Source organism: Pseudophryne corroboree, chromosome 6 (genome assembly GCF_028390025.1).
Source record: "Pseudophryne corroboree isolate aPseCor3 chromosome 6, aPseCor3.hap2, whole genome shotgun sequence".
In the NCBI taxonomy this organism is placed as follows: domain Eukaryota; kingdom Metazoa; phylum Chordata; class Amphibia; order Anura; family Myobatrachidae; genus Pseudophryne; species Pseudophryne corroboree.
Window position 1 is genome coordinate 338980337 of NC_086449.1, and position 27430 is coordinate 339007766.

Consider the following 27430-nt stretch of genomic DNA (forward strand, 5'->3'; position numbering starts at 1 on the left):
CTGTGCTAAAAGGCACATAGCTTTTTTTGTATCAAATTATTAATGTCTTGGAATTATTCAAAAGCAGAGTAATAAACATACAATAGTAAGTGCAGGGTTATGTTTTTTGTGATTAAATAACTGGATGCTGCTATGAGCAACTCGTTTACTGTGCATAATGTGATCCTTGAACTTATACACTTTATAATTGCTCTACAATACATGTACAGTTTCTCAGATTGTGAAAAATGTGTATTTGGTTATCATACTGTAGGTTTAACATCCTACAAACAGAAATAATGAATACCTGCAATGCTAATGGCTAGCTTAGTAAAACAACAGACTAGTGCAACAGGATAGTAAAGAGGTTTATTTATATACATTAAAAAACAATTAAAAAAATCCTACAAAATAAAATATCACTGAACCCCCTGATAGATATAGTTCCCTGGCAGATTAATACATCAAACTTCACTTTCATAGGAATGTGCAATATATTAAAAGGCACAGTGTTATTTTTCAAAGGCTTCTTAAGGATCATAGATTGAACAATTGTCCTGCAATGTAATGTCCTTAAATACTCTCCCAGATTTCTGGACCAGCAGAATTAAGGAGCAGTATGTCACATTTCATAGAACACATCAGACACAGAATGTCAGCACTTTGGGGCAATGAGTATTGTGGAACTTCTTTTGTACTAATAATGGAAAGGAGGAAATTAGAAGGAAAAAAAAAAGTGCTCTCGCATCTTCTTTATGACAGAGCTGAAAATGTACAAATACTTCTACAGCCTGGAGGCTCATCATAACGTCCCGTCAGTGCAAGCAAGTATAGCAATAGAATAGGTTACTTTGTCTGTCCATCTCCTGCTTCTTTCCAGCAATACCACTGAAATGAAATGCCTGTAGACAACGGACCAAATAAAGTTCTGCAGAGGCTGGCAGGTCCTGCCTATCATGAAAGTCCATGAAAGGACCTTATGGCTTCCCAGCATGGAATCCAGTGTGTGTTTGCTGAAGTTCGAAGAGTTTAAATTAGATGAATAAGCTCATTCTAAAGATGCAGTTTCATCACCTGGAAGTGACAGGGAATACAAATTAAAAATTTAACAATTTTAATTACTGTTCGGTATGGTAGCTTCTTACTGAGTTAGGCCTGTTTCTGACTTGCACGTAATGCCGATGTGCATGGAGTGGAGAGAGTTATGTATACCGCATGTTTCTACACTCATACGGCACAGTTGTGACTGTGTGTGAAATGTATTAACTTGCTGGTTGGTAGCTAATTAGACACACAGAGATGCACTGTCTTATGCTCTCTTATGGCAGTGATACTGAAGTGGCTGCAAACTCACACAGTGAAATCACTTGCACTGGAGGAGGCCACACTCTGACAGAGATTCTGCCTCTAGCACCAGCTTTTTAATGTTATTTTTCTGTTGTGGCTTCCAGAAGGAAACAGACTGCTTCAGCCTGAGGCCACGACACAGTCATTAGCTGCAAGCCCCCACTAACCTGTCTTTGCAGTACAGTCTATTGCAGAAACAGTTTATAGTGCAAGTGAGGCCATTTTAAATGGACTGTCAAATTTTAGTTAAATATTGCAGATTATTGCTATGGACTAGTAGTAATGATGATTTTGTGCAGAAAAAAAAAAAAAAAAAACAAGAACAACTCTGAGATTGAGTCACAACTGAAAACTTAATAGCTTCTCCCCCACTAGGGAGAAGCCTATCCATGCATACTGGCTATGTACTGTATATCAAACATCAGCATATATAGTAAATGTAGTAATACCAGACAATTGGAAAAAAGTCCCTGGATGATGCATCTCACTTTTTATGGAACACTAAGTAATGCGGGTAGCCTTACTAAAGGGGGGCATATATATCTTAAAGTGTCTACCATAAACAATACAAAGCAATAAAATCACTTATTCACAAAAAAATTACATATTAAAACTATTACAGTTGCATATCAATAATCCCTATATGACCAATTAAAAGACTCCAAAGACTGTCCTTGTATAACTCCACTAAGACCATGTATGAAACGCTCATACTAATAAGCAAAGTCGTGTCTGAAGTGTCTTTAGGACATGTTAAACTACTCCAGGCAGAATGTGTCCTTTAGAATGAAAGCTTTTTATGCTGTAATGAACTGCCATATAACTTTTCTGCACATGCGCACTGCATTGCATGGTATCCACATGAACGTTCACTGCAAGTCTGTTATATACTCACTTAGACCTGGTGATTTCTTATACCACTTTCAGATCGCAATGCTGGGTCCCACCCGGGAATTGGAAACGAGTCCTTCCCGGGTCCTGGCATTGGACCCTACACATCGCAATCCCAACCCGGCATATTGCCACCTGGGGGGCAGGCGAGGGACGGAGCTGGCATCGGGGGCGGTGCTTCGAGATGAGAATCTCCACGCGGCCTCTCCCTATGTAGTGCATCGACTCGGGTAACCAGTTTACACTGTGCCTGACACGGTAATTACCCGGGAATAATCCTTCTTATAACCCGGGTTGAATTACCGGTACCGGGTCAGGTGACCCAGGAATTTGTCCATGGCCCCTTTCACACCACACAGCGACACCTGTGTCGACCTGGCAATATACCGGGTCGAATACGGGTTATTTGTGTAGTGTGAAAGGGGTATTAGAGGACATATACACAATGCTTAAATGGCTATTAAAAATGCTGGGACTGGTTAAGAGCAGTCTGCTACACACGGATGAATGAGAAGACACCCAGGCAAAGCATTCCCAGGTGTCAGTTTCATGTAAAGTATGGCGCACAGTATGTTAATACCAAACAAATGAAACCTCCTGTAATTTGAGTACAGTGCAATTGCAATTAGATTAAGTAGTTCTGCTTCATGCTGATTGTGACATAGATGAAAAATAGATATTTGAAACTAATTTGTTCCAACTGTTGGGAAGAAGCTAAACTGCAGAATAGCCCCATCAGCATTAAACAAGCCAATTAAAGAATGGGGATAATTCTGCTAGCTGTTTGTAGATGCTTTAAAAAGTGTAGAGCAGTACTCCTTGTGTGACATGTATGTACATAAGCAGGCACCTGTATTATCAGTACTGTTAAAACTCTTGTACATATTTCTTAATGGACAGAGAGGCACTACTTTGCATGCTGTGATTATAGATTAGACAAAACATAAAACGGACCATGATTTTGGTCTAGCATTTTATTTAATGATCATTGGGGTCGAAATTGAATAGCGTTGGGAAGGAGCCCCCAGAGCTATTAAAGTCAGAGTGATGCCAAGTCGGAGAATACCCGTACTCATGAACTAAACTCCGACTGAAGTGCCTTGCCACGATGCTGTTTGCAGCACACTAGGGCACAAAACAGCATCACATACCTAGCTGTTGGATTTCTACTCGCCCAGCCGAATTGAATAGCTCTGGAAGCTCCTCCCGGTGCTATTAAATTCGCTCTGGATTGAATCGACCCCATATGACAACTCAACAATTCCACCTACAAAAACACAAATAGGTCTAAACAAATCATTCTTTTATCAAAGCATTGTCTTACCTTCTGCTGAGCTGGCTTGTAGAGGCTGCATGGCTGTAAAACAAAATAAAAAATGCATGCTTGTTATGGCTCAAGTGAGTAGACTACAGCATCTTATAAAAAGCACAAGTTGAAGGGGATTGCGGTTAACATACCGGCTGTTGGGATCCTGGCATTCAGGATACAGACACTGAAATCCCGACAGCCGACAATACCGACAGCCGGAATACCAGCGCAACAGGGCTATTCCCACTTGTGGGTGTCCACGACACCCATGGAGTGGGAATAGATCCTGCAGTGAGCGCAGCGAGCCACAGAGCTTACAGCGTGGCAAGCCTGCAAGGGGACTTATAATGCTCGTCCCGCTGCCGGCATTCTGGTGGATGGGATACCGCTGTCAGGATATTGACAGCCGGAATCCTGTCCGCCAGCAAATTGTCTGTATTCCGTTGAGGGATACGTCAGACACAGAAAAGGAATTTAGAGAGAAGTTGGTGGAGAAAAAAGTGAGAGACAAAAGAGGCCACAGACCACGCCATGACACTGGGGGCTTCATGTAGAGTTAGTACTGTAGATAAAAAAATAAAAAAAAATCTAAATATTTATTTTAAAATAAGAATTTACTTACCGATAATTCTATTTCTCGGAGTCCGTAGTGGATGCTGGGGTTCCTGAAAGGACCATGGGGAATAGCGGCTCCGCAGGAGACAGGGCACAAAAGTAAAGCTTTCCGATCAGGTGGTGTGCACTGGCTCCTCCCCCTATGACCCTCCTCCAAGCCAGTTAGGTACTGTGCCCGGACGAGCGTACACAATAAGGGAGGAATTTTGAATCCCGGGTAAGACTCATACCAGCCACACCAATCACACCGTACAACTTGTGATCTAAACCCAGTTAACAGTATGATAACAGCGGAGCCTCTGAAAAGATGGCTCACAACAATAATAACCCGATTTTTGTAACTATGTACAAGTATTGCAGATAATCCGCACTTGGGATGGGCGCCCAGCATCCACTAAGGACTCCGAGAAATAGAATTATCGGTAAGTAAATTCTTATTTTCTCTATCGTCCTAGTGGATGCTGGGGTTCCTGAAAGGACCATGGGGATTATACCAAAGCTCCCAAACGGGCGGGAGAGTGCGGATGACTCTGCAGCACCGAATGAGAGAACTCCAGGTCCTCCTTAGCCAGGGTATCAAATTTGTAGAATTTAGCAAACGTGTTTGCCCCTGACCAAGTAGCTGCTCGGCAAAGTTGTAAAGCCGAGACCCCTCGGGCAGCCGCCCAAGATGAGCCCACCTTCCTTGTGGAATGGGCATTTACATATTTTGGCTGTGGCAGGCCTGCCACAGAATGTGCAAGCTGAATTGTATTACACATCCAACTAGCAATAGTCTGCTTAGAAGCAAGAGCACCCAGTTTGTTGGGTGCATACAGGATAACAGCAAGTCAGTTTTCCTGACTCCAGCCGTCCTGGAACATATTTTCAGGGCCCTGACAACATCTAGCAACTTGGAGTCCTCCAAGTCCCTAGTAGGTGCAAGGCACCACAATAAGCTGGTTCAGGTGAAACACTGACACCACCTTAGGGAGAGAACTGGGGACGAGTCCGCAGCTCTGCCCTGTCCGAATGGACAAACAGATATGGGCTTTTTTGAGAAAAAACCACCAATTTGACACTCGCCTGGTCCAGGCCAGGGCCAAGAGCATGGTCACTTTTCATGTGAGATGCTTCAAATCCACAGATTTGACTGGTTTTAAACCAATGTGATTTGAGGAATCCCAGAACTACGTTGAGATCCCACAGTGCCACTGGAGGCACAAAAGGGGGTTGTATATGCAATACTCCCTTGACAAACTTCTGGACTTCAGGAACTGAAGCCAATTCTTTCTGGAAGAAAATCGACAGGGCCTGAAATTTGAACCTTAATGGACCCCAATTTGAGGCCCATAGACACTCCTGTTTGCAGGAAATGCAGGAAACGACCGAGTTGAAATTTCTTTGTGGGGCCTTCCTGGCCTCACACCACGCAACATATTTTCGCCACATGTGGTGATAATGTTGTGCGGTCACCTCCTTTCTGGCTTTGACCAGGGTAGGAATGACCTCTTCCGGAATGCCTTTTTCCCTTAGGATCCGGCTTTCCACCGCCATGCCGACAAACGCAGCTGCGGTAAGTCTTGGAACAGACATGGTACTTGCTGAAGCAAGTCCCTTCTTAGCGGCAGAGGCCATAAGACCTCTGTAAGCATCTCTTGAAGTTCCGGGTACCAAGTCCTTCTTGGCCAATCCGGAGCCATGAGTATAGTTCTTACTCCTCTACGTCTTATAATTCTCAGCACCTTAGGTATGAGAAGCAGAGGAGGGAACACATACACCGACTGGTACACCCACGGTGTTACCAGAACGTCCACAGCTATTGCCTGAGGGTCTCTTGACCTGGCGCAATACCTGTCCCGTTTTTTGTTCAGACGGGACGCCATCATGTCCACCTTTGGTATTTCCCAACGGTTTACAATCATGTGGAAAAAACTTCCCGATGAAGTTTCCACTCTCCCGGGTGGAGGTCGTGCCTGCTGAGGAAGTCTGCTTCCCAGTTTCCATTCCCGGGATGAAACACTGCTGACAGTGCTATCACATGATTTTCCGCCCAGCGAAAAGTCCTTGCAGTTTTTGCCATTGCCCTCCTGCTTCTTGTGTCGCCCTGTCTGTTTACGTGGGCGACTGCCGTGATGTTTTTCCCACTGGATCAATACCGGCTGACCTTGAAGCAGAGGTCTTGCTAAGCTTAGAGCATTATAAATTTACCCTTAGCTCCAGTATATTTATGTGGAGAAAAGTCTCCAGACTTGATCACACTCCCTGGAAATTTTTTCCTTGTGTGACTGCTCCCCAGCCTCTCGGGCTGGGCTCCGTGGTCACCAGCATCCAATCCTGAATGCCGAATCTGCGGCCCTCTAGAAGATGAGCACTCTATAACCACCACAGGAGAGACACCCTTGTCCTTGGATATAGGGTTATCCGCTGATGCATCTGAAGATGCGATCCGGACCATTTGTCCAGCAGATCCCACTGAAAAGTTCTTGCGTGAAATCTGCCGAATGGAATTGGTTCGTAGGAAGCCACCATTTTTACCAGGACCCTTGTGCAATGATGCACTGTTTTTAGGAGGTTCCTGACTAGCTCGGATAACTCCCTGGCTTTCTCTTCCGGGAGAAACACCTTTTTCTGGACTGTGTCCAGAATCATCCCTAGGCACAGCAGACGTGTCGTCGGGATCAGCTGCGATTTTGGAATATTTAGAATCCACCCGTGCTGTTGTAGCAGTATCCGAGATAGTGCTACTCCGACCTCCAACTGTTCCCTGGACTATGCCCTTATCAGGAGATCGTCCAAGTAAGGGATAATTAAGACGCCTTTTCTTCGAAGAAGAATCATCATTTCGGCCATTACCTTGGTAAAGACCCGGGGTGCCGTGGACAATCCAAACGGCAGCGTCTGAAACTGATAGTGACAGTTCTGCACCACGAACCTGAGGTACCCTTAGTGAGAAGGGCAAATTTGGGACATAGAGGTAAGCATCCCTGATGTCCCGGGACACTATATAGTCCCCTTCTTCCTGGTTCGTTATCACTGCTCTGAGTGACTCCATCTTGATTTGAACCTTTGTAAGTGTTCAAAAAAAATTTTAGAATAAGTCTCACCTAGCCTTCTGGCTTCAGTACCACAATATAGTGTGGAATAATACCCCTTTTCTTGTAGTAGGAGGGGTAATTTAATTATCACCTGCTGGGAATACAGCTTGTGAATTTTTTCCCATACTGCCTCCTTGTCGGAGGGAGACCTTGGTAAAGCAGACTTCAGGAGCCTGCGAAGGGGAAACGTCTCGACATTCCAATCTGTACCCCTGGGATACTACTTGTAGGATCCAGGGGTCCTGTACGGTCTCAGCGCCATGCTGAGAACTTGTCAGAAGCGGTGGAACGCTTCTGTTCCTGGGAATGGGCTGCCTGCTGCAGTCTTCTTCCCTTTCCTCTATCCCTGGGCAGATATGATCTTATAGGGACGAAAGGACTGAGGCTGAAAAGACGGTGTCTTTTTCTGCAGAGATGTGACTTAGGGTAAAACCGGCGGATTTTCCAGCAGTTGCCGTGGCCACCAGGTCCGATGGACCGACCCCAAATAACTCCTCTTCCTTTATACGGCAATACACCTTTGTGCCGTTTGGAATCTGCATCACCTGACCACTGTCGTGTCCATAACATCTTCTGGCAGATATGGACATCGCATTTACTCTTGATGCCAGAGTGCAAATATCCCTCTGTGCATCTCGCATATATAGAAATGCATCCTTTAAATGCTCTATAGTCAATAAAATACTGTCCCTGTCAAGGGTATCAATATTTTTAGTCAGGGAATCCGACCAAGCCACCCCAGCTCTGCACATCCAGGCTGAGGCGATCGCTGGTCGCAGTATAACACCAGTATGTGTGTATATACTTTTTATGATATTTTCCAGCCTCCTGTCAGCTGGTCCTTGAGGACGGCCCTATCTATAGACGGTACCGCCACTTGTTTTGATAAGCGTGTGAGCGCCTTATCCACCCTAAGGGGTGTTTCCCAACGCGCCCTAACTTCTGGCGGGAAAGGGTATACCGCCCATAATTTTCTATCGGGGGGAACCCACGCATCATCACACACTTTATTTAATTTATCTGATTCAGGAAAAACTACGGTAGTTTTTTCACATCCCACATAATACCCTCTTTTGTGGTACTTGTAGTATCAGAAATATGAAACACCTCCTTCATTGCCTTTAACGTGTGGCCCTAATAAGGAATACGTTTGTTTATTCACCGTCGACACTGGATTCAGTGTCCCTGTCTGTGTCTGTGTCGACCGACTAAAGTAAACGGGCGTTTTAAAACCCCTGACGGTGTTTTTGAGACGTCTGGACCGGTACTAATTGTTTGTCGGCCGTCTCATGTCGTCAACCGACCTTGCAGCGTGTTGACATTATCACGTAATTCCCTAAATAAGCCATCCATTCCGGTGTCGACTCCCTAGAGAGTGACATCACCATTACAGGCAATTGCTCCGCCTCCTCACCAACATCGTCCTCATACATGTCGACACACACGTACCGACACACAGCACACACACAGGGAATGCTCTGATAGAGGACAGGACCCACTAGCCCTTTGGAGAGACAGAGGGAGAGTTTACCAGCACACACCAAAAACGCTATAATTATATAGGGACAACCTTATATAAGTGTTTTCCCTTATAGCATCTTTTTTATATATTTCTAACGCCAAATTAGTGCCCCCCCTCTCTGTTTTAACCCTGTTTCTGTAGTGCAGTGCAGGGGAGAGCCTGGGAGCCTTCCCTCCAGCCTTTCTGTGAGGGAAAATGGCGCTGTGTGCTGAGGAGATAGGCCCCGCCCCTTTTTCGGCGGCCTCGTCTCCCGCTCTTAACGGATTCTGGCAGGGGTTAAATATCTCCATATAGCCTCCGGAGGCTATATGTGAGGTATTTTTAGCCAAAATAGGTATTCATTTGCCTCCCAGGGCGCCCCCCTCCCAGCGCCCTGCACCCTCAGTGACTGCCGTGTGAAGTGTGCTGAGAGGAAAATGGCGCACAGCTGCAGTGCTGTGCGCTACCTTTAGAAGACTGAGGAGTCTTCTGCCGCCGATTCTGGACCTCTTCTTACTTCAGCATCTGCAAGGGGGCCGGCGGCAAGGCTCCGGTGACCATCCAGGCTGTACCTGTGATCGTCCCTCTGGAGCTGATGTCCAGTAGCCAAGAAGCCAATCCATCCTGCACGCAGGTGAGTTCGCTTCTTCTCCCCTAAGTCCCTCGTTGCAGTGATCCTGTTGCCAGCAGGACTCACTGTAAAATAAAAAACCTAAGCTAAACTTTTCTAAGCAGCTCTTTAGGAGAGCCACCTAGATTGCACCCTTCTCGGCCGGGCACAAAAATCTAACTGGCTTGGAGGAGGGTCATAGGGGGAGGAGCCAGTGCACACCACCTGATCGGAAAGCTTTACTTTTGTGCCCTGTCTCCTGCGGAGCCGCTATTCCCCATGGTCCTTTCAGGAACCCCAGCATCCACTAGGACGATAGAGAAATTAACAATTATTATCCTGGACAAAAATGTTGCAACGGAAGGGGTGCAAATGGATATAATTTTCTGGTAAATACAGACTGCTCTTGCATGTAGCACATAAATACTGTAAGTTTTGTTTTCACTGTGGAACTTAGAATTGCCTTAAGACACACCCCTTTCCCACTATAATTCTGCTCTTTTGCATGTGCTCCCCTGCAGTACAACATATTTTTGCCATGGTGCAAACGTACTCCGTTGTTTGTTTTGCTCCTAACTGTACTGAGGCCCTCTGAATCTTCTACAAAGTGATTGGTGTAAATTGTCTATTTTACCTGTCTTTAATTCACCATTTTCCTCATGTTCACCATTGCCTGATTGGGAGAAAGGATAATAGTAAGTGGTAGATTTAGAAACAATACTCTAACAACAGGCAGCTGTCGAAGACAAAAATATTACATAGAAAGAACATACAAACTCTACACATTATAAGTCGCTATACTTGCAAATACGCGCAGCGAGCACAGCAATATATGGTAATACACGCATTTACACGGACATGCCATAGAGATGGATTCAACACTTATTGCATACAGTACATAATTATAATAATATCAAGCGCCAGACATCATAATGATTTAAAATTACATAAAGGAGTAATGTCATGTATGTGTATTATGGGAACGAAGCCAGATATACCTGTCATATTTGGTATTAAAGCAACCAGATTAATGTGTAGATTCATTTGATACTTGTTATTAAGTTGTAGGACACTGCAACAAATAGTTATGATTAAATGTATGAAAGCTAAAATCACTCTTATTAGGATAGTGGACTGGAAGCTCAGGCCAGCCCCTTTTGATGTCTTCAAGGCTGAACCTGTTTAGCATACGAACAGACTAGTGACTCATCATGAATGAGAAACTTCCCTCCCCCAAAACTAGACAACACATTACAGAGACATACAGTTGCCAAGTTGCTGTTTTGTGCCAGACGATGATGGAGGTGCTTCTAGACCAGTTCCTGTATTTATTTGCTGAGAGAGAGAGATATAAGATGCATTGAGGGAATGGTATGGTATGCTGGCCTGTAACTGTATGTAACTGTATGTATTAACTGCTTACTGTATGAGTTGTAACCATGTAACTATAGGTATACTGTACATTGTAATATATTGAATCCATATCCTTTTAATAACAAATATATACATCAATGAGCTTTGGAACTCAGATAATGTGTGGGTGTATTGTTTTCTCTTATGGGATGCAGTGTTTTGCTATGTATAGCGCACATTCATGGCACATGGTAATAAGAGGTGCAGGCGTTTACAACATATATTAGAGCGGGCATTTTAAATATTTGTTAGAAAGCAATTTGGTATTTACACAGCTCTTTGCAGCGTTTTTGGAACGATGTGCCAGTGAAATGTCTATCCCAACAAAACTGGATAGTGGTGTCAACTTCATCACAGAACTGATGAATACAACCCCTTTCATGCTTCCAGTTACCTGCTTCCTCCTGCTCTTCCTCACAGGATTGTTTGAGATGTTTTCTGCACACAAATCCAAGAGCCACAAGAAGACCAAGGAGACAAGCACACAAACCCACTGTCACCCATACAGCCACGGGAGGAAATGAGAGGTGCTGACCTGTAGAAGAGAAAAAGATAAGCTAAATCCCCAGTCTCAACTCGTTCCTGGGACAAACACCAGAGGCTATAATCTGCCCTACACCATGTACCCTCTGCAGAACAAATATGGACTTCTTACCAGCCAAAGCCTCAAACATCTCAACAATGGACCAACAAGATTCCCATCAGACATTGTCCCCGCATTTAATACAAACTTTATGAAAATTAGTTAAGTTTCCAAATCCCTCACTAGGGTTTACCTGTATATCTGGGATTTCCACTCCTCATGTCCACATGTACATGGTCACTATACTATTACAGAACCTCCACTAAGGGCCTAATTTCTACCACTTGGGTAAGATTCTAGACCAGAGGTTCACCAAACACAGACCTAAAGGCACCCTAACGGTCCATGTTTTAAGGATTACCAAGCTTGAGCACAAGTAACTTAATTAGTACCCAATCAATTTGATATAAACATCTGTGCTAGGCCATGGATATACTTAAAACCTGTACCGTTACCTAATGGTGGACTGTTACACAACAATGTGTAAAAAAGCTCAGTGTTGAGGTAAAAGAAACTCACTGAGAGTCTAATATAATTAAGGTGCATACACATGGTGAGATTCGGGCTATACCCGATTCTCACTGTGCAACAGGGACTAGGTCGGTATCGCAAGCATATAATGACTGCTTGCGATACTGGCTTGGTCCGATTTTGGCTAAGTGTCAATTTTGACTATCTTTTACATGAGATAGTCAAAATTGACTTGCCTCTACAGTCTATCTAGGCATGCGATACCGACCGCGCATCGGTATTGCATCGGGTTCGCAAGGTGATTTTCACCTCGCGATCTACATTAACTCTTTGCGATTTTGACTATACAGTCAAAATTGCAAAGAAATAGCTCACCGTGTGTACACACCATTAGAATCTCAACACCATAGGATTTCATGTCATGTTCCCTAGCTGCTTCAGTATTTGCTGGTAGGAAGCAGTAGAGACTAACCAAACATGAAACCACTATGTAGGGAAATATATTCTCGCAGCTGCAACATCACTAACCTGGTAGTTCCAGGCTGACTTACCTATTGCGCCCCTCTACTTTGTGATGGGAAATACATACAGTAATTTAGAATATAATGAGTGCTACAAAATGTTTAAATGGCCACTCACTAAAAGTATCTAAAAAACATTTGGCAGTCATTGAGAGTTTTGAACATACCGAATCTAACGTATCACTTAAATCTTAAGTGACTTGCCAAACATTTGGAAACGTAACTTTTCATTAGTCCTTACTCCAGAGTCCTGTCACCTCATTTTGCCTCCCATTGGCTCAAATATCTATAATTGGGTTTTTGCCCATTTTGCAGTTCTTACAGATATTTCTGATTTAGCCCTCCTTGTGGAGTGCCCATCTGCTACGCAGCTACAGGCGGCAGGACCCCTCTAGGCTTCGGCCCTACATCATTCTGATCTCCATGCTAATATCTCTTTAGCTCCCACTTTCAACCAATTGTAATCAATGAATACTCAATAAATACTCAAATTATTGGATTACGCTTCAATATATGTGGCTGTGATTGTATTTACTTTGGTAAACGTAGTTGGTGCTGCACATTAGAGGATGGTAATTACTAGAATAAACATATTGGTCCAGATCTGGTGCATGTAATGGAGGGGTTAATCTATACTACAAAAAACAAACAATCCCCAAAGCATTATGGACCAGCAAAAGAGACATACATCATACAATAGTAATGCAGAGATCTCAGTTACATCCATTTGCAAACGTATGAGAAGACACCAACCCACGACATTCTGCTCTGGTAGTCATACACTACATATTAATATTAACAGCACCTACATTTAGTCATGCATTTATGCATCTCTAAATTTACAGTTAAATCACTCCAAAATCCTCCAACTTGGCACTACAAGGACTAGCATACCCTCCAAATGCCGCTCATATTCATACCTCTCAGAACAGAATCCTAGATGCTCAAATAAATGTATTGGTCCACGTATGACTAGAAAAAAAAACAACAAAAAAAAAAATTCCCACCAGCACACCATAATGAACCAGCAAAAGAGACTGGTATATTAATTGATACTTGTAATTTCATGACTACACGCCCTCCATCCTTCGCCCCCCAAACCTTTGTCCATATGTATAGACCTTTCATATTTCCCCTTGATCTCTAAACATTTTTCCTTAAAATATATATGTGTTTATCAAAACATAAGTGGTAATCTGCTATAGGTTGAAAAAATTAAAAAGTTTAGGTTAACAAAAACTGAAAAATCATGTATATTTCTTTCAGAGTTGAAAATTAAGGACATTTTTTAGGGAACAAGTAATGGTTAATAAAAAAGTGGCATGTCTGAGCCATGCAGCACTGGTAGAAGATCTTATGAACAGAAGAATTAAAAATTAAAATCTTTGGATCATCATGCAGGCGAAAAGATGATTCCCCAATGGGTGGGGTTTATTTACCAGGAGGCGGCTTGTAAAAGCCATGCTGCTACAGCACTACACACCCAGGCCGACGCGATTGCCGGCCTCAGTAAGGTACCTGAATGTGTATAAATGGACTTCAGGGTACCCTCCTGTTTTCTATCCGCAGCATCTTTGAGGGTAGCCGTATCCTGTGACGGCAGGGCTACCTTCTTGGATAAGCGTGTCAAAGCTTTGTCCACCCTAGGGGAGGATTCCCAGCGTAACCTGTCCGTGGGCGGGAAAGGATACGCCATAAGAATCCTTTTGGAAATCTGCAGTTTTTTATCTGGAGATTCCCAAGCCTTTTCACACAACTCATTGAGCTCGTGTGAGGGGGGAAAGTTACCTGCGGCTTCTTTTCCCCATACATATGAACCCTCCTGTCAGGGACTGGGGTTTCCTCTGTGATGTGCAACACATCCTTAATAGCTATAATCATATAACGGATGGATTTAGCCAATCTTGACTGTAACTTTGCATCATCGTAATCGACACTGGAGTCAGAATCCATGTCGGTATCCGTGTCAATAATTTGGGATAGTGGGACGCTTCTGAGACCCTGTCGGCCTCTGCGACATAGGATCAGGCATGGGTTGGGACCCTGACTGTCCTGAGGCTTCAGCTTTTTCCAACCTTTTATGTAAGGAATTAACATTATCATTTAAAACCTTCCACATATCCATCCAATCAGGTGTCGGTGCCGTCGGCGGAGACACCACATTCATTTGCTCCCGCTCTGCTTCCACATAGCCTTCCTCATCAGACATGTCGACACAAGCGTACCGACACACCACACACACAGGGAATGCCCTTTTTGAAGACCGTTCCCCCACAAGGCCCTTTGGTGAGACAGAGAGAGAGTATGCCAGCACACACCCCAGCGCTATAAACCCAGGAATAACACAGTAACTTAATGTTAACCCAGTAGCTGCTGTATATTGTGTTTTTAGCGTCTAATTATGTGCCCCCCCTCTCCTTTTACCCTTTTCTACCGTGAACTGCAGGGGAGAGCCTGGAGAGCTTCTTCTCAGCGGAGCTGTGGAGAAAAAATGGCGCTGGTGAGTGCTGAGGGAGAAGCCCCGTCCCCTCGACGGCGGGCTTCTGTCCCGCTAAAATACATATCCTTGTGGCGGGGGCTCATACATATATACAGTGCCCAACTGTATATATGAGTACTTTTGCCAACAGAGGTCCATATGCTGCCCAGGGCGCCCCCCCCTGCACCCTTACAGTGACCGGAGTATGTGAGGTGTGTTTGGAGCAATGGCGCACAGCTGCAGTGCTGAGCGTTACCTCATGTGAAGAACGGAGTCTTCTGCCGCCGATTTCGAAGTCTTCTTGCTTCTCATACTCACCCGGCTTCTGTCTTCCGGCTCTGCGAGGGGGACGGCAGCGCGGCTCTGGGATCGGACGACGAGGGTGAGATCCTGTGTACGATCCCTCTGGAGCTAATGGTGTCCAGTAGCCTCAGAAGCAGGACCTAGCTTCAAAGAGTAGGGCTGCTTCTCTCCCCTCTGTCCCATGATGCAGGGAGTCTGTAGCCAGCAGAGCTCCCTGAAAATAAAAAACCTAACAAAATACTTTCTTACAGCAAGCTCAGGAGAGCTCACTGAACAGCACCCAGCTCATCCGGGCACAGATTCAAACTGAGGTCTGGAGGAGGGACATAGAGGGAGGAGCCAGAGCACACCAGAATCTAAATTCTTTCTTAAAGTGCCCATGTCTCCTGCGGAGCCCGTCTATTCCCCATGGTCCTTACGGAGTCCCCAGCATCCACTAGGACATTAGAGAAACCAATATTTCCAGTTGTAAAGCACAACGGAATACTGATGGCCAGTATGCCGTTGTCTGTATACTGATGGCGGGCAACCCGACCGTCTGTAAATCATACTGAACCCCTTCGGTCAAGGGATCATTCTATACCATGATAAAACCCAAAATAGGTGCCAGGCTACATCAGAACTACCGTTGCTAAATAGGACAGAGAAAAGTAGCCATCTTAAAAAAAGACTCTGGGGCAGATTCAATTAAGTGCAGGAGCCGCAGAGAACAGTCACAGCAGCCTCCGCACGTTAACTGTGTAAAGCATATTCTGCTCGCAGCCTGTCGAGGTACAAGCAGAATCTGCCTACTGTAACCAAATTAAATCAGCCCCTTTATGTAAATGACATATTGAAAGATTTGTCTTGTGCTTGAAGGGTCTTTGTATTTTATAGCGATATACAGCGGGATGTAATGGCGTTCGAGTTCGCCGGAGGTGCAGGATGGTGGCCGAACTCGAACATTTATTTAAAGTGTCAGTCATTTACAAGACATTGTTTTACCTTGTAAATGACTGACGCTTTAAAAAAAATGTCCGAGTTCGGCCGCCATCCCATACACCATTACTTCCCACCTATAAGATATAAGATTATTATTTATTTATTTTAAACTAGTAGGGATATATGGTGGTGAAATTAATTTGCGGCAGAATACTTTCGCCCAGCCGAATAAGCGCAGCACTAGCTGAGCTTTATGGCAGTCCAATCTTGCACAAAAGTGTTCATTGCCAAGAAGGGTAGCTAGCATTTTTGAGCAAATTTGAAAATCGGCCAGGCAGGTGAAGGGGGTGAGATGCAGTGCCGTTGCTGGTGTTTAAACACTGCTGCAACGGCAATTTGCACCCTTTACCTGGAATTGAACTCCCCCCATGGTCTCTTAATTGTGTAAATATATAATAAGGCACTAATTAGATGGTTTTCAGTATACTAGGAAACATTCTCGAATTACATGAATGAGAAAAAAAAAATCAGAACAGACATCTCTACTGTACAAAGCTAGGCATCTGTTACTCTAAACTTTGACAAAGGGATGTGCTCCACACACTGACCTGTGATTGTCAGAGATGCATGAGTCACCACCTGCAGGATGGGGTTATACACCACACAAGTGTACGAGTCACTGGTCTCCAAGACTACACGAACGGAACTCTGCACATGGAATAAGCCATCTTCAGTGGCCTCTTGTGATGTTGTGATATTTTCTGTCAGGTTCCGTCCCTTTCCATTCTGCCATAGTATTTCAACTTCAGGGTATCGACAATAAATATGACATGTCACAGTTACATGATCACCAGGTTTAAGGCCTTCGCTAGGTTCCAGGTGCAAAGTAGGCTTGGGAAAGGAGGCTGTTGTGAGGGAAAAAGTATAGTTAGGGTAGAGTATGGGTTTATACAGCATCACTAGCAGTGCAACGTCAGATGTCAGCCCACACCATTATATAGCTGTTGCTCACCTGTCACTTGCAGACTCACAGCTGCCGAGCTGGAGTTCTCAGCATTAACAAAGCAAGTATAAGTTCCTTCATCAGCCAAACGAACTCTACGAAGTAAAAGGGACATATTGCCATGTGGTAGCTGGTCAAGAAAAAGCTGCGTACGGTTAATGAACTCTGGGTCTTGATTCTCCAGTTGCTCTTGACCTAGTGTGAAGGCATGAACCTGCTGCATGTTTGCCAATGTCCAAAACACACTGAGGTCCTTCAGTGAAAATCCAACTGGAGGAGAAAACCAGCAGGGAAGGATGACATCTTCATCCACGATGCCAGTGACAGGACCATCGGGTACTCGGACTTCAATGGCTGCTTGAGAGAAGACAATGGAAATGACAGAACAGGGGTAAGAAAGCGGAAAGAATATATTGGGGCAGATTTAATAAAGAGTGATATTCTTGTTATCACTCGTTACGAATGTTAAGTCAACTCCTAATGGTCATGTGTATGTAAAATGACAGAATCAAGATTGGTTGGAGCACTATTCAACATTTGTAACAAGCAATAACAAGAATATCACTCGTTAAATCTGCCCCATTGTGTGTAGAAGAACAGAAAGTAGGAAAGAAATATCAGCCACAGCGTCACCCTAACAACCACTGATTAAGAAACTAAAAGTTGTTAAACCAGAGATGTTCAACTCTGTTGGATAATTTGCTCTGGTTAGATCCAGATCAGCAAAGTTAAATGGAAAGAACCCCCCCCCACACCCCCAATGTTCTAATATCACTAAAACCCCATCTCTGACCTGGGATACTGAACAGGTTTGGAGCAAAGGCTTCAGATTACTTAATCCTTTCACACAGCATTGATGAACCTGGGTTATTACCACGTTAATTGTTGGCTGGAGAAAAAGAAGACTCTTTTTTGGGGGCACTCTTAACCCTTTCAGTGGTAAGTTTTCAATTTAAAACACACCCTGGGCGGTGTGTTTTTAAATTGGCTTGGAAGTGGGGTGGGGGGGGGGGGGGGGGGGGGGGGGAGAAGGTGCAGGGGGAGGCGAGCGATGGGGCAGGGCGAAGTTGTCGCCTGGGGATCACCCGCGGAAATTGCCAGCCCTGAATCTCGGCTGCCTTATGGAGCCCGGGAATCAGCATAAGCCATTATACAGCTATGCCTGCACCACGGCCAATAGGAGTTCGGGGGGAAGCGGGCTAAACTCCATAATGGAGTATACCGATTCCCAGGTGCCGTGCATTCTGCACGGTTTCCCCCAGGGAATCAGCAGGTAGTATGCACGGAAATCTTCGAAGATTTCCGTGCACACGAAGATTTCCTTGCACACCACCGAAGGGGTTAAGGGGGACATTTACTAAGCAGTGATAATAGCGGAGAAGTGAGCCAGTGGAGAAATTTCCCCATCAACCAATCAGCAGCTCTGTATAATTTTATAGCATGCAAATTATAGCTGTTACTTCAGTGCTGATTGGTTGCCATGGGCACTCCTCCACTCTTATCAAGCTTAATAAATGTCCCCCTAAATGTGTTGCAAAATCCAGGACATTCAGTATCAGTAATTTATTACAAATTTAGCATTTGTTCAATATGTACTAAAAATGTTATTGGGGCTCTGGTATATTGGGACACAAGACAAACATAAAACACAAATTTGTTAAGAAGCAAGTCGGGGGTCGCTTATCTAGTTAGCATGTGGGAGTCTCGTTCGTTATCGGAATTAACCAGGAAAGTCGCTCCACCAACTAAGAAAGGCCATGCACCACCACCCACAGAATTGAGAAAGCTTTTGATCTGTCAATCCTTTCTGTGTCCGGGCCGGGTGAGGTTTCCCGTGTTGAGTCAATTTAAGCCGCAGGCTCCACTCCTTATTACCACATAGTCACTGTTAATGCAGGATGCTTGGACATGATGTCATCTCCAAGCCTCCTGAGCCCACCAATAAGGAGCATTTTAGTTTTAGGCATGACCACGGTCTGCCTTTCACACTGCAGCCGACCCAGATTGGACTCAGAAATATCCCTGGTCATGACCCAGATGCATGACTGGGTCAACCCATGCACACAGAGTATCGCCGGGGGTGGGCTAACTAATTAGCCCCGGTAAGCCGGAGCGTGCCGCGGTTTATCTGGGATTTGGCTTCGCCATCCGAAATCGGGGCTATTTCACCCGTAAACACACAGGTTTCACTGAACCTGTGTGTTTCTGTGTGAAAATGCACTTTTTACCGGCCGATTAAATCAATAGGCCAAACACAAAACCTGAAGAAACATCGGGAGTAATTGAATATTCCCCTTAGTGTGAAAAGGGTATAACAGCGATTTTGTTAATTTTACATTTCACATAGAGATCTAATTGCCGGACTTACTGCAAATAGACGGAAGGAGGAGGAGGAGCAAGCAAAGGCCGTCCATGTCCAAGTGTCACTAGGAGCTAAAAGAAAGAAGAAAGGAAGTTAGCGCTAACATGGAAAGTGGCAGCCACACCGAGAACACACAATGGATCCTGTAAATAATATCTCTATGTACACAGATCTAATGTCAATACTTCAGAGGGGATGTAGTTGGAATCCAGGCGTTCACATTGCCGGCAGTAAGAAGACCGTCACCGCAATGCCAACAGACAGAATCTCGAACTGGAGGGTTATGGTTAGTTAAGCTATAGGAGGGTTAAGGGTAGGATGCAGGTAGGGAGAGTTAGGATTAGCTTACCTTTGAAGAAGTGTCGGTATTCCACTGGCTGTATTCTGACCATCAGCATCCCGTACTCAACCGTATATATATATATCTATCTATCTATCTATCTATTGGGGTCTATTCATGAAGCAGTGAAAAGAGTGGAGAAGAGAGCCAGTGGAAAAGTTGCCCATGGCAACGACTCAGTGTTCAGGTAACATTTATAAAGTGCATTCTGTAAAATTATATGTAGCAGCTGATTGGTTGCCATGGACAACTTCTCCACACTTTTCACCACTTCATGAATAGACCCCATTATAAGAAGCAATGAACTCTGTACTGTTAATTATTAGGATAGTACGAGTCACCTTTGTTCTCCTGCCTTGTGCGAAGTCCTTAGAGAGTTTATTTAGAGGATACATTATTACATATATAAAATGCTAGTCACAATAGGTTATTGTATGTAGAAATGCACTGGGCACTCAAAGATTATACACTGTATGGTAGCTTTCATTTCTCTATCGTCCTAAGTGGATGCTGGGGTTCCTGAAAGGACCATGGGGAATAGCGGCTCCGCAGGAGACAGGGCACAAAAGTAAAGCTTTTACAGGTCAGGTGGTGTGTACTGGCTCCTCCCCCTATGACCCTCCTCCAGACTCCAGTTAGATTTTTGTGCCCGGCCGAGAAGGGTGCAATTCTAGGTGGCTCTCATAAAGAGCTGCTTAGAGAGTTTAGCTTAGGTTTTTTATTTTACAGTGATTCCTGCTGGCAACAGGATCACTGCAACGAGGGACAGAGGGGAGAAGAAGTGAACTCACCTGCGTGCAGGATGGATTGGCTTCTTGGCTACTGGACATGAAGCTCCAGAGGGACGATCACAGGTACAGCCTGGATGGTCACCGGAGCCACGCCGCCGGCCCCCTCACAGATGCTGAAGCAAGAAGAGGTCCAGAATCGGCGGCTGAAGACTCCTGCAGTCTTCTTAAGGTAGCGCACAGCACTGCAGCTGTGCGCCATTTTCCTCTCAGCACACTTCACACGGCAGTCACTGAGGGTGCAGGGCGCTGGGGGGGGGCGCCCTGGGAGGCAAATGTAAACCTTTAAAAAGGCTAAAAATACCTCACATATAGCCCCAGAGGCTATATGGAGATATTTACCCCTGCCTAAATGTACTAAATAGCGGGAGACGAGCCCGCCGGAAAAGGGGCGGGGCCTATCTCCTCAGCACACGGCGCCATTTTCTGTCACAGCTCCGCTGGTCAGGAAGGCTCCCAGGTCTCTCCCCTGCACTGCACTACAGAAACAGGGTATAACAGAGAGGGGGGGCAAAATAAATGGCAATATATTAATATAAAAGCAGCTGTAAGGGAGCACTTAATCATAAGGCTATCCCTGTCATATATAGCGCTTTTTGGTGTGTGCTGGCAGACTCTCCCTCTGTCTCCCCAAAGGGCTAGTGGGTCCTGTCTTCGTATAGAGCATTCCCTGTGTGTCTGCTGTGTGTCGGTACGTGTGTGTCGACATGTATGAGGACGTTATTGGTGTGGAGGCGGAGCAATTGCCAAATATGAGGATGTCACCTTCTAGGGGGTCGACACCAGAATGGATGCCTTATTTGTGGAATTACGGGATAGCGTCAACTCGCTTAAGCAGTCGTTTGCCGACATGAGGCGGCCGGACACTCACTTAGTGCCTGTCCAGGCGCCTCAAACACCGTCAGGGGCTGTAAAACGCCCCTTGCCTCAGTCGGTCGACACAGACCCAGACACAGGCACTGATTCCGGTAGTGAAGGTGACGAATCAACCGTATTTTCCAAAAGGGCCACACGTTATATGATTTTGGCAATAAAGGAGATGTTACATTTAGCTGATACTACAGGTACCACTAAACAGGGTATTATGTGGGGTGTGAAAAAACTACCAGTAGTTTTTACCGAATCAGAAGAATTAAATGACGTGTGTGATGAAGCGTGGGGTGCCCCGATAAAAAACTGCTAATTTCAAAGAAGTTATTGGCTTTATACCCTTTCCCGCCAGAGGTTAGGGAGCGCTGGGAAACACCTCCTAGGGTGGACAAAGCGCTAACACGCTTATCAAAACAAGTGGCGTTACCCTCTCCTGAGACGGCCGCACTTAAAGATCCATCAGATAGGAGGATGGAAAATATCCAAAAAGGTATATACACACATGCAGGTGTTATACTACGACCAGCTATTGCGACTGCCTGGATGTGCAGTGCTGGGGTAGTTTGGTCAGAGTCCCTGATCGAAAATATTGATACCCTGGACAGGGACAATATTTTACTGTCGTTAGAACAAATAAAGGATGCATTTCTTTATATGCGTGATGCACAGAGAGATATCTGCACACTGGCATCACGGGTAAGTGCTATGTCCATTTCGGCCAGAAGAGCTTTATGGACACGACAGTGGACATGCGATGCGTAGAGGAGTTATTTGGGGTCGGTCTATCGGATTTGGTGGCCACGGCTACGGCCGGGAAATCCACCTTTCTACCTCAAGTCACTCCCCAACAGAAAAAGGCACCGACCTTTCAACCGCAGCCTTTTCGTTCCTTTAAAAATAAGAGAGCAAAGGGCTATTCATATCTGCCACGAGGCAGAGGACGAGGGAAGAGACAGCAACAGGCAGCTCCTTCCCAGGAACAGAAGCCCTCCCCGGCTTCTACAAAAGCCTCAGCATGACGCTGGGGCTTCGCAAGCGGACTCGGGGGCGGTAGGCGGTCGTCTCAAGAATTACAGCGCGCAGTGGGCTCACTCGCAGGTAAATCCCTGGATCCTGCAGATAATATCTCAGGGGTACAGGTTGAAATTAGAGACAGAGCCACCTCGCCGTTTCCTGAAGTCTGCTTTACCAACGTCCCCCTCAGAAAGGGAGACGGTTTTGGAAGCCATTCACAAGCTGTATTCTCAGCAGGTGATAGTCAAGGTACCTCTTCTACAACAAGGGAAGGGGTATTATTCCACTCTTTTTGTGGTACCGAAGCCGGATGGCTCGGTAAGGCCTATTCTAAATCTGAAGTCCTTGAACCTGTACATAAAGAAGTTCAAGTTCAAGATGGAGTCACTCAGAGCAGTGATAAGCGAACCTGGAAGAAGGGGACTTTATGGTATCCTTGGACATCAAGGATGCGTATCTCCACGTTCCAATTACCCCTCACACCAGGGGTACCTCAGGTTCGTTGTACAAAACTGTCACTATCAGTTTCAGACGCTGCCGTTTGGTTTGTCCACGGCACCTCGGGTCTTTACAAAGGTAATGGCCGAGATAATATTTCTTCTTCGAAGAAAAGGCGTATTAATTATCCCATACTTGGACGATCTCCTAATAAGGGCAAGGTCCAGAGAACAGCTAGAGATGGGTTTAGCACTATCTCAAGAGGTGCTAAAGCAGCACGGATGGATTCTGAATATTCCAAAATCCCAATTAATGCCGACAACTCGTCTGCTGTTCCTGGGGATGATTCTGGACACAGTTCAGAAAAGGTTTTTCTTCCCGAAGAAAAAGCCAAGGAGTTATCTGACCTGGTCAGGAACCTCCTAAAACCAGGAAAGGTGTCTGTACATCAATGCACAAGAGTCCTGGGAAAAAATGGTAGCTTCTTACGAAGCAATCCCTTTCGGCAGATTCCATGCAAAGGGATCTGTTGGACAAATGGTCAGGGTCGCATCTTCAGATGCACCTGCGGATAACCCTGTCGCCGAGGACAAGGGTATCCTTTCTGTGGTGGTTGCAGGAGGCTCATCTATTGGAGGGCCGCAGATTCGGCATGCAGGATTGGATCCTGGTGACCACGGGTGCCAGCCAGAGAGGCTGGGGAGCAGTCACACAGGGAAGAAATTTCCAGGGAGTGTGGTCGAGCCTGAAAAAGTCTCTTCACATAAGCATTCTGGAACTAAGAGCAATCTACAATGCTCTAAGCCAGGCGGAACCTCTGCTTCAAGGAAGACCGGTGTTGATCCAGTCGGACAACATCACGGCAGTCGCCCATGTAAACAGACAGGGCGGCACAAGAAGCAGGAGGGCAATGGCAGAAGCTGCCAGGATCCTTCGCTGGGCGGAGAATCACGTGATAGCACTGTCAGCAGTATTCATCCCGGGCGTGGACAACTGGGAAGCAGACTTCCTCAGCAGACACGACCTTCACCCGGGAGAGTGGAGACTTCATCCAGAAGTTTTCCACATGCTATTAAACCGTTGGGTAAAACCAATGGTGGACATGATGGCGTCTCGCCTCAACAAAACACTGGACAGGTATTGCGCCAGGTCAAGAGATCCGCAGGCAATAGCTGTGGACGCGCTGGTAACACCTTGGGTGTACCAGTCGGTATATGTGTTTCCTCCTCTGCCTCTCATACCAAAGGTATTGAGGATTATACGGCAAAGTGGAGTAAGACTAGTGGCTCCGGATTGGCCAAGAAGGACTTGGTACCCGGAACTTCAAGAGATGGTCACGGACGATCCGTGGCCTCTACTTCTGAGAAGGGACCTGCTTCAGCAGGGTACTTGTCTTTTTCAAGACTTACCGCGGCTGCGTTTGACGGCATGGCGTTTGAATGCCAGATCCTAAAAGGAAAAGGCATTCCAGAAGAAGTCATTCCTACCTTGATAAAGGCAAGGAAGGAAGTCACCGCGAAGCTTATCGCCGTATTTGGCGAAAATATGTTACGTGGTGCGAGCAGCGGAGTGCTCCGATGGAGGAATTTCAACTGGGTCGTTTTCCTACATTTCCTGCAATCAGGATTGTCTATGGGTCTCAAATTGGGATCTATTAAGGTTCAAATTTCGGCCCTATCAATATTCTTCCAAAAAGAATTGGCCTCAGTCCCTGAGGTCCAGATTTTTATCACAGGAGTACTGCATATACAGCCTCCTGTGGTGCCTAAGGTGGCACCGTGGGATCTAAATGTAGTTTTAGATTTCCTCAAATCAAATTGGTTTGAACCACTAAAGAAGGTGGATTTGAAATATCTCACATGGAAAGTGACTATGTTACTGGCCCTGGCTTCGGCCGGGAGAGTATCTGAACTGGCGGCTTTGTTTTATAAAAGCCCTTATTTAATTTTCCATTCGACATAGGGCAGAGCTGCGGACGCGTCCGCATTTTCTCCCTAAGGTGGTATCAGCGTTTCACCTGAACCAGCCTATTGTAGTGCCTGCGGCTACAGACGACTTGAAGGACTCCAAGTTGTTGGACGTTGTCAGAGCCTTAAAAATATACATTTAAAGGACGGCTGGAGTCAGAAAATCTGACTCGCTGTTTATACTGTATGCACCCAACAAGTTGGGTGCACCTGCTTCTAAGCAGTCGATTGCTCGTTGGATTTGTAACAAAATTCAACTTGTACATTCTGTGGCAGGCCTGCCACAGCCTAAATCTGTTAAGGCCCATTCCGCAAGGAAGGTGGGCTCATCTTGGGCGGCTGCCCGAGGGGTCTCGGCATTACTACTCTGCCGAGCAGCTACGTGGTCAGGGGAGAACACGTTTGTAAATTTTTACAAATTTGATACCCTGGAAAAGGAGGACCTGGAGTTCTCTCATTCGGTGCTGCAGAGTCATCCGCACTCTCCCGCCCGTTTGGGAGCTTTGGTATAATCCCCATGGTCCTTTCAGGAACCCCAGCATCCACTTAGGACGATAGAGAAAATAAGAATTTACTTACCGATAATTCTATTTCTCGGAGTCCGTAGTGGATGCTGGGCGCCCATCCCAAGTGCGGATTATCTGCAATACTTGTACATAGTTATTGTTAACTAATTCGGGTTATTGTTCAGGAAGCCATCTTTCAGAGGCTCCTCTGTTATCATACTGTTAACTGGGTTTAGATCACAAGTTGTACGGTGTGATTGGTGTGGCTGGTATGAGTCTTACCCGGGATTCAAAATCCTCCCTTATTGTGTACGCTCGTCCGGGCACAGTACCTAACTGGAGTCTGGAGGAGGGTCATAGGGGGAGGAGCCAGTACACACCACCTGACCTGTAAAAGCTTTACTTTTGTGCCCTGTCTCCTGCGGAGCCGCTATTCCCCATGGTCCTTTCAGGAACCCCAGCATCCACTACGGACTCCGAGAAATAGAATTATCGGTAAGTAAATTCTTATTTTTGTGAATCATACAACAAAAATAAAAGAGCAACCATATCCTGGAGCTGATTCTGAGTCAGACACAAAAGTGGCTATTTTTGCGTGATACTGCAGAAGATTGATTTACTACCTTATAATAAGGATAGTTTCCATAGGGCTACTGCAGGTATCTGTGAGGCTGCAAGTGGGAAGCATATTAGGAGACGTGCTAGAACTCGCTACTTTCATCTGTACAAAGAGATTCGTCTGTCAAATTCGGCCACGCTATTTTTTTTTTGGAGGGGGGGGGGGGGGGGCACACACACAATGCGAATTAATCCTCTTTGAACTCATATTTACTACACCACAACTGCACACCAGTGTGTTAGCACCTTTAGCTCCTCTAAGATTCTGGAAGCTTTATCATTTACAACTGTACAAAACTTGGCTGCATGAAAGCACTGACTGATAATCTCTGATAGCTAAAGTAAATAATTGCAATGAGAAAAAAAGCACTAGGTCACTTGGGGGGTCATTCAGACCTGATCGCACGCTAGGATTTTTCGCTGAGCTGCGATCAGGTCAGAACTGCGCATGTACCGCAATGCGCAGGCGCGTCGTTGCTGGGCGATGGATTGTACGATGAAATCCATTCACACAGCTGATCGCAAGGTGATTGACAAGGAAGAAGGCGTTTCTGGGTGTCAACTGACCGTTTTTTGGGAGTGGTAAGAAAAACGCAGGTGTGTCCAAGCGTTTGCAGGGCGGGTGTCTGACATCAATCCCGGGCCAGAACAGGCTGAAGTGATCGCAGCGGCTGAGTAATGGTGTGTACACACGGTGAGATATTTTCTTACGATTTTGACTATATAGTCAAAATCATAAGAGTTAGTGCAGATCGCAAGGTGAAAGTTACCTTGCGATCCCGATGCGATGCCGATGCGCGGTCGATATCGCAAGCATAGATAGTCAAAATAGATTTGCCTGCACAGCTGCAGGGATGTACTAAAAGGATGATCACAGAAAGGGATGATCGGGATGATTGCCTGTAGTTCCTATTCACATCTCTAGATGTCACTATATTTTTTTACCTCAACTGAGTATTTACAAACTACAGCAAGCACATAAAGCTTTTAAATGATATACTCATAGTTAAAAAAAATAGTTACAGCATTTATATTGTTTCTGCATCAGTTTATATCAACAAAGCCATATAATTAAATAAGGAAACCAGCATCCTAATATCAATATTGAGTCCTGGCACCCTCTACCATTTTCATACCTGGGACTGTTTTCTATGCGTTTCCAGTGGGATGATGGCTATATCTTTTTTATTTACGTGGGATGATCACGTTTTTAGCGCAGATATACATACCTGGGACTGTTTTCTATACGTTTCCGGTGTGATGATGGCTATATCTTTTTTATTTATGTGGGATGATCACGTTTTTAGCGCAGATATACTTACCTGTCACTGTTTTCTATGCGTTTCCAGTGGGATTATGGCTTAATATTTTTTATTTACGTGGGATGATCACGTTTTTAGCGCAGATATACATACCTGGGACTGTTTTCTATGCGTTTCCAGTGGGATGATGGCTATATCTTTTTTATTTACGTGGGATGATCACGTTTTTAGCGCAGATATAC

The 27430-nt window shown here is 45.3% G+C and overlaps 1 protein-coding gene across 5 annotated transcripts in view; it reads right to left on the minus strand.

Moving 5' to 3' along the window:
* Positions 1-329: 329 nt before the first annotated feature.
* The window catches only part of CD276 (CD276 molecule), a 37224-nt gene continuing 10123 nt past the window's right edge, over positions 330-27430 (minus strand). For 2 of the 5 annotated variants that reach the window (XM_063926465.1, XM_063926464.1), the window contains exons 2-8: positions 19392-19456; positions 17033-17377; positions 16629-16925; positions 11137-11277; positions 9964-10002; positions 3542-3574; positions 330-1053 (exon numbers count right to left, since the gene is read on the minus strand). In XM_063926465.1, the coding sequence (XP_063782535.1) occupies positions 1028-1053; positions 3542-3574; positions 9964-10002; positions 11137-11277; positions 16629-16925; positions 17033-17377; positions 19392-19437 (927 nt within the window). In that variant the 5' untranslated portion in view covers positions 19438-19456 and the 3' untranslated portion in view covers positions 330-1027. Of the gene's footprint in view, positions 1054-3541; positions 3575-9963; positions 10003-10594; positions 10665-11136; positions 11278-16628; positions 16926-17032; positions 17381-19391; positions 19457-27430 lie in introns of all 5 variants that reach the window. The other 3 variants (XM_063926463.1, XM_063926462.1, XR_010179284.1) reach the window with 2 other exon arrangements.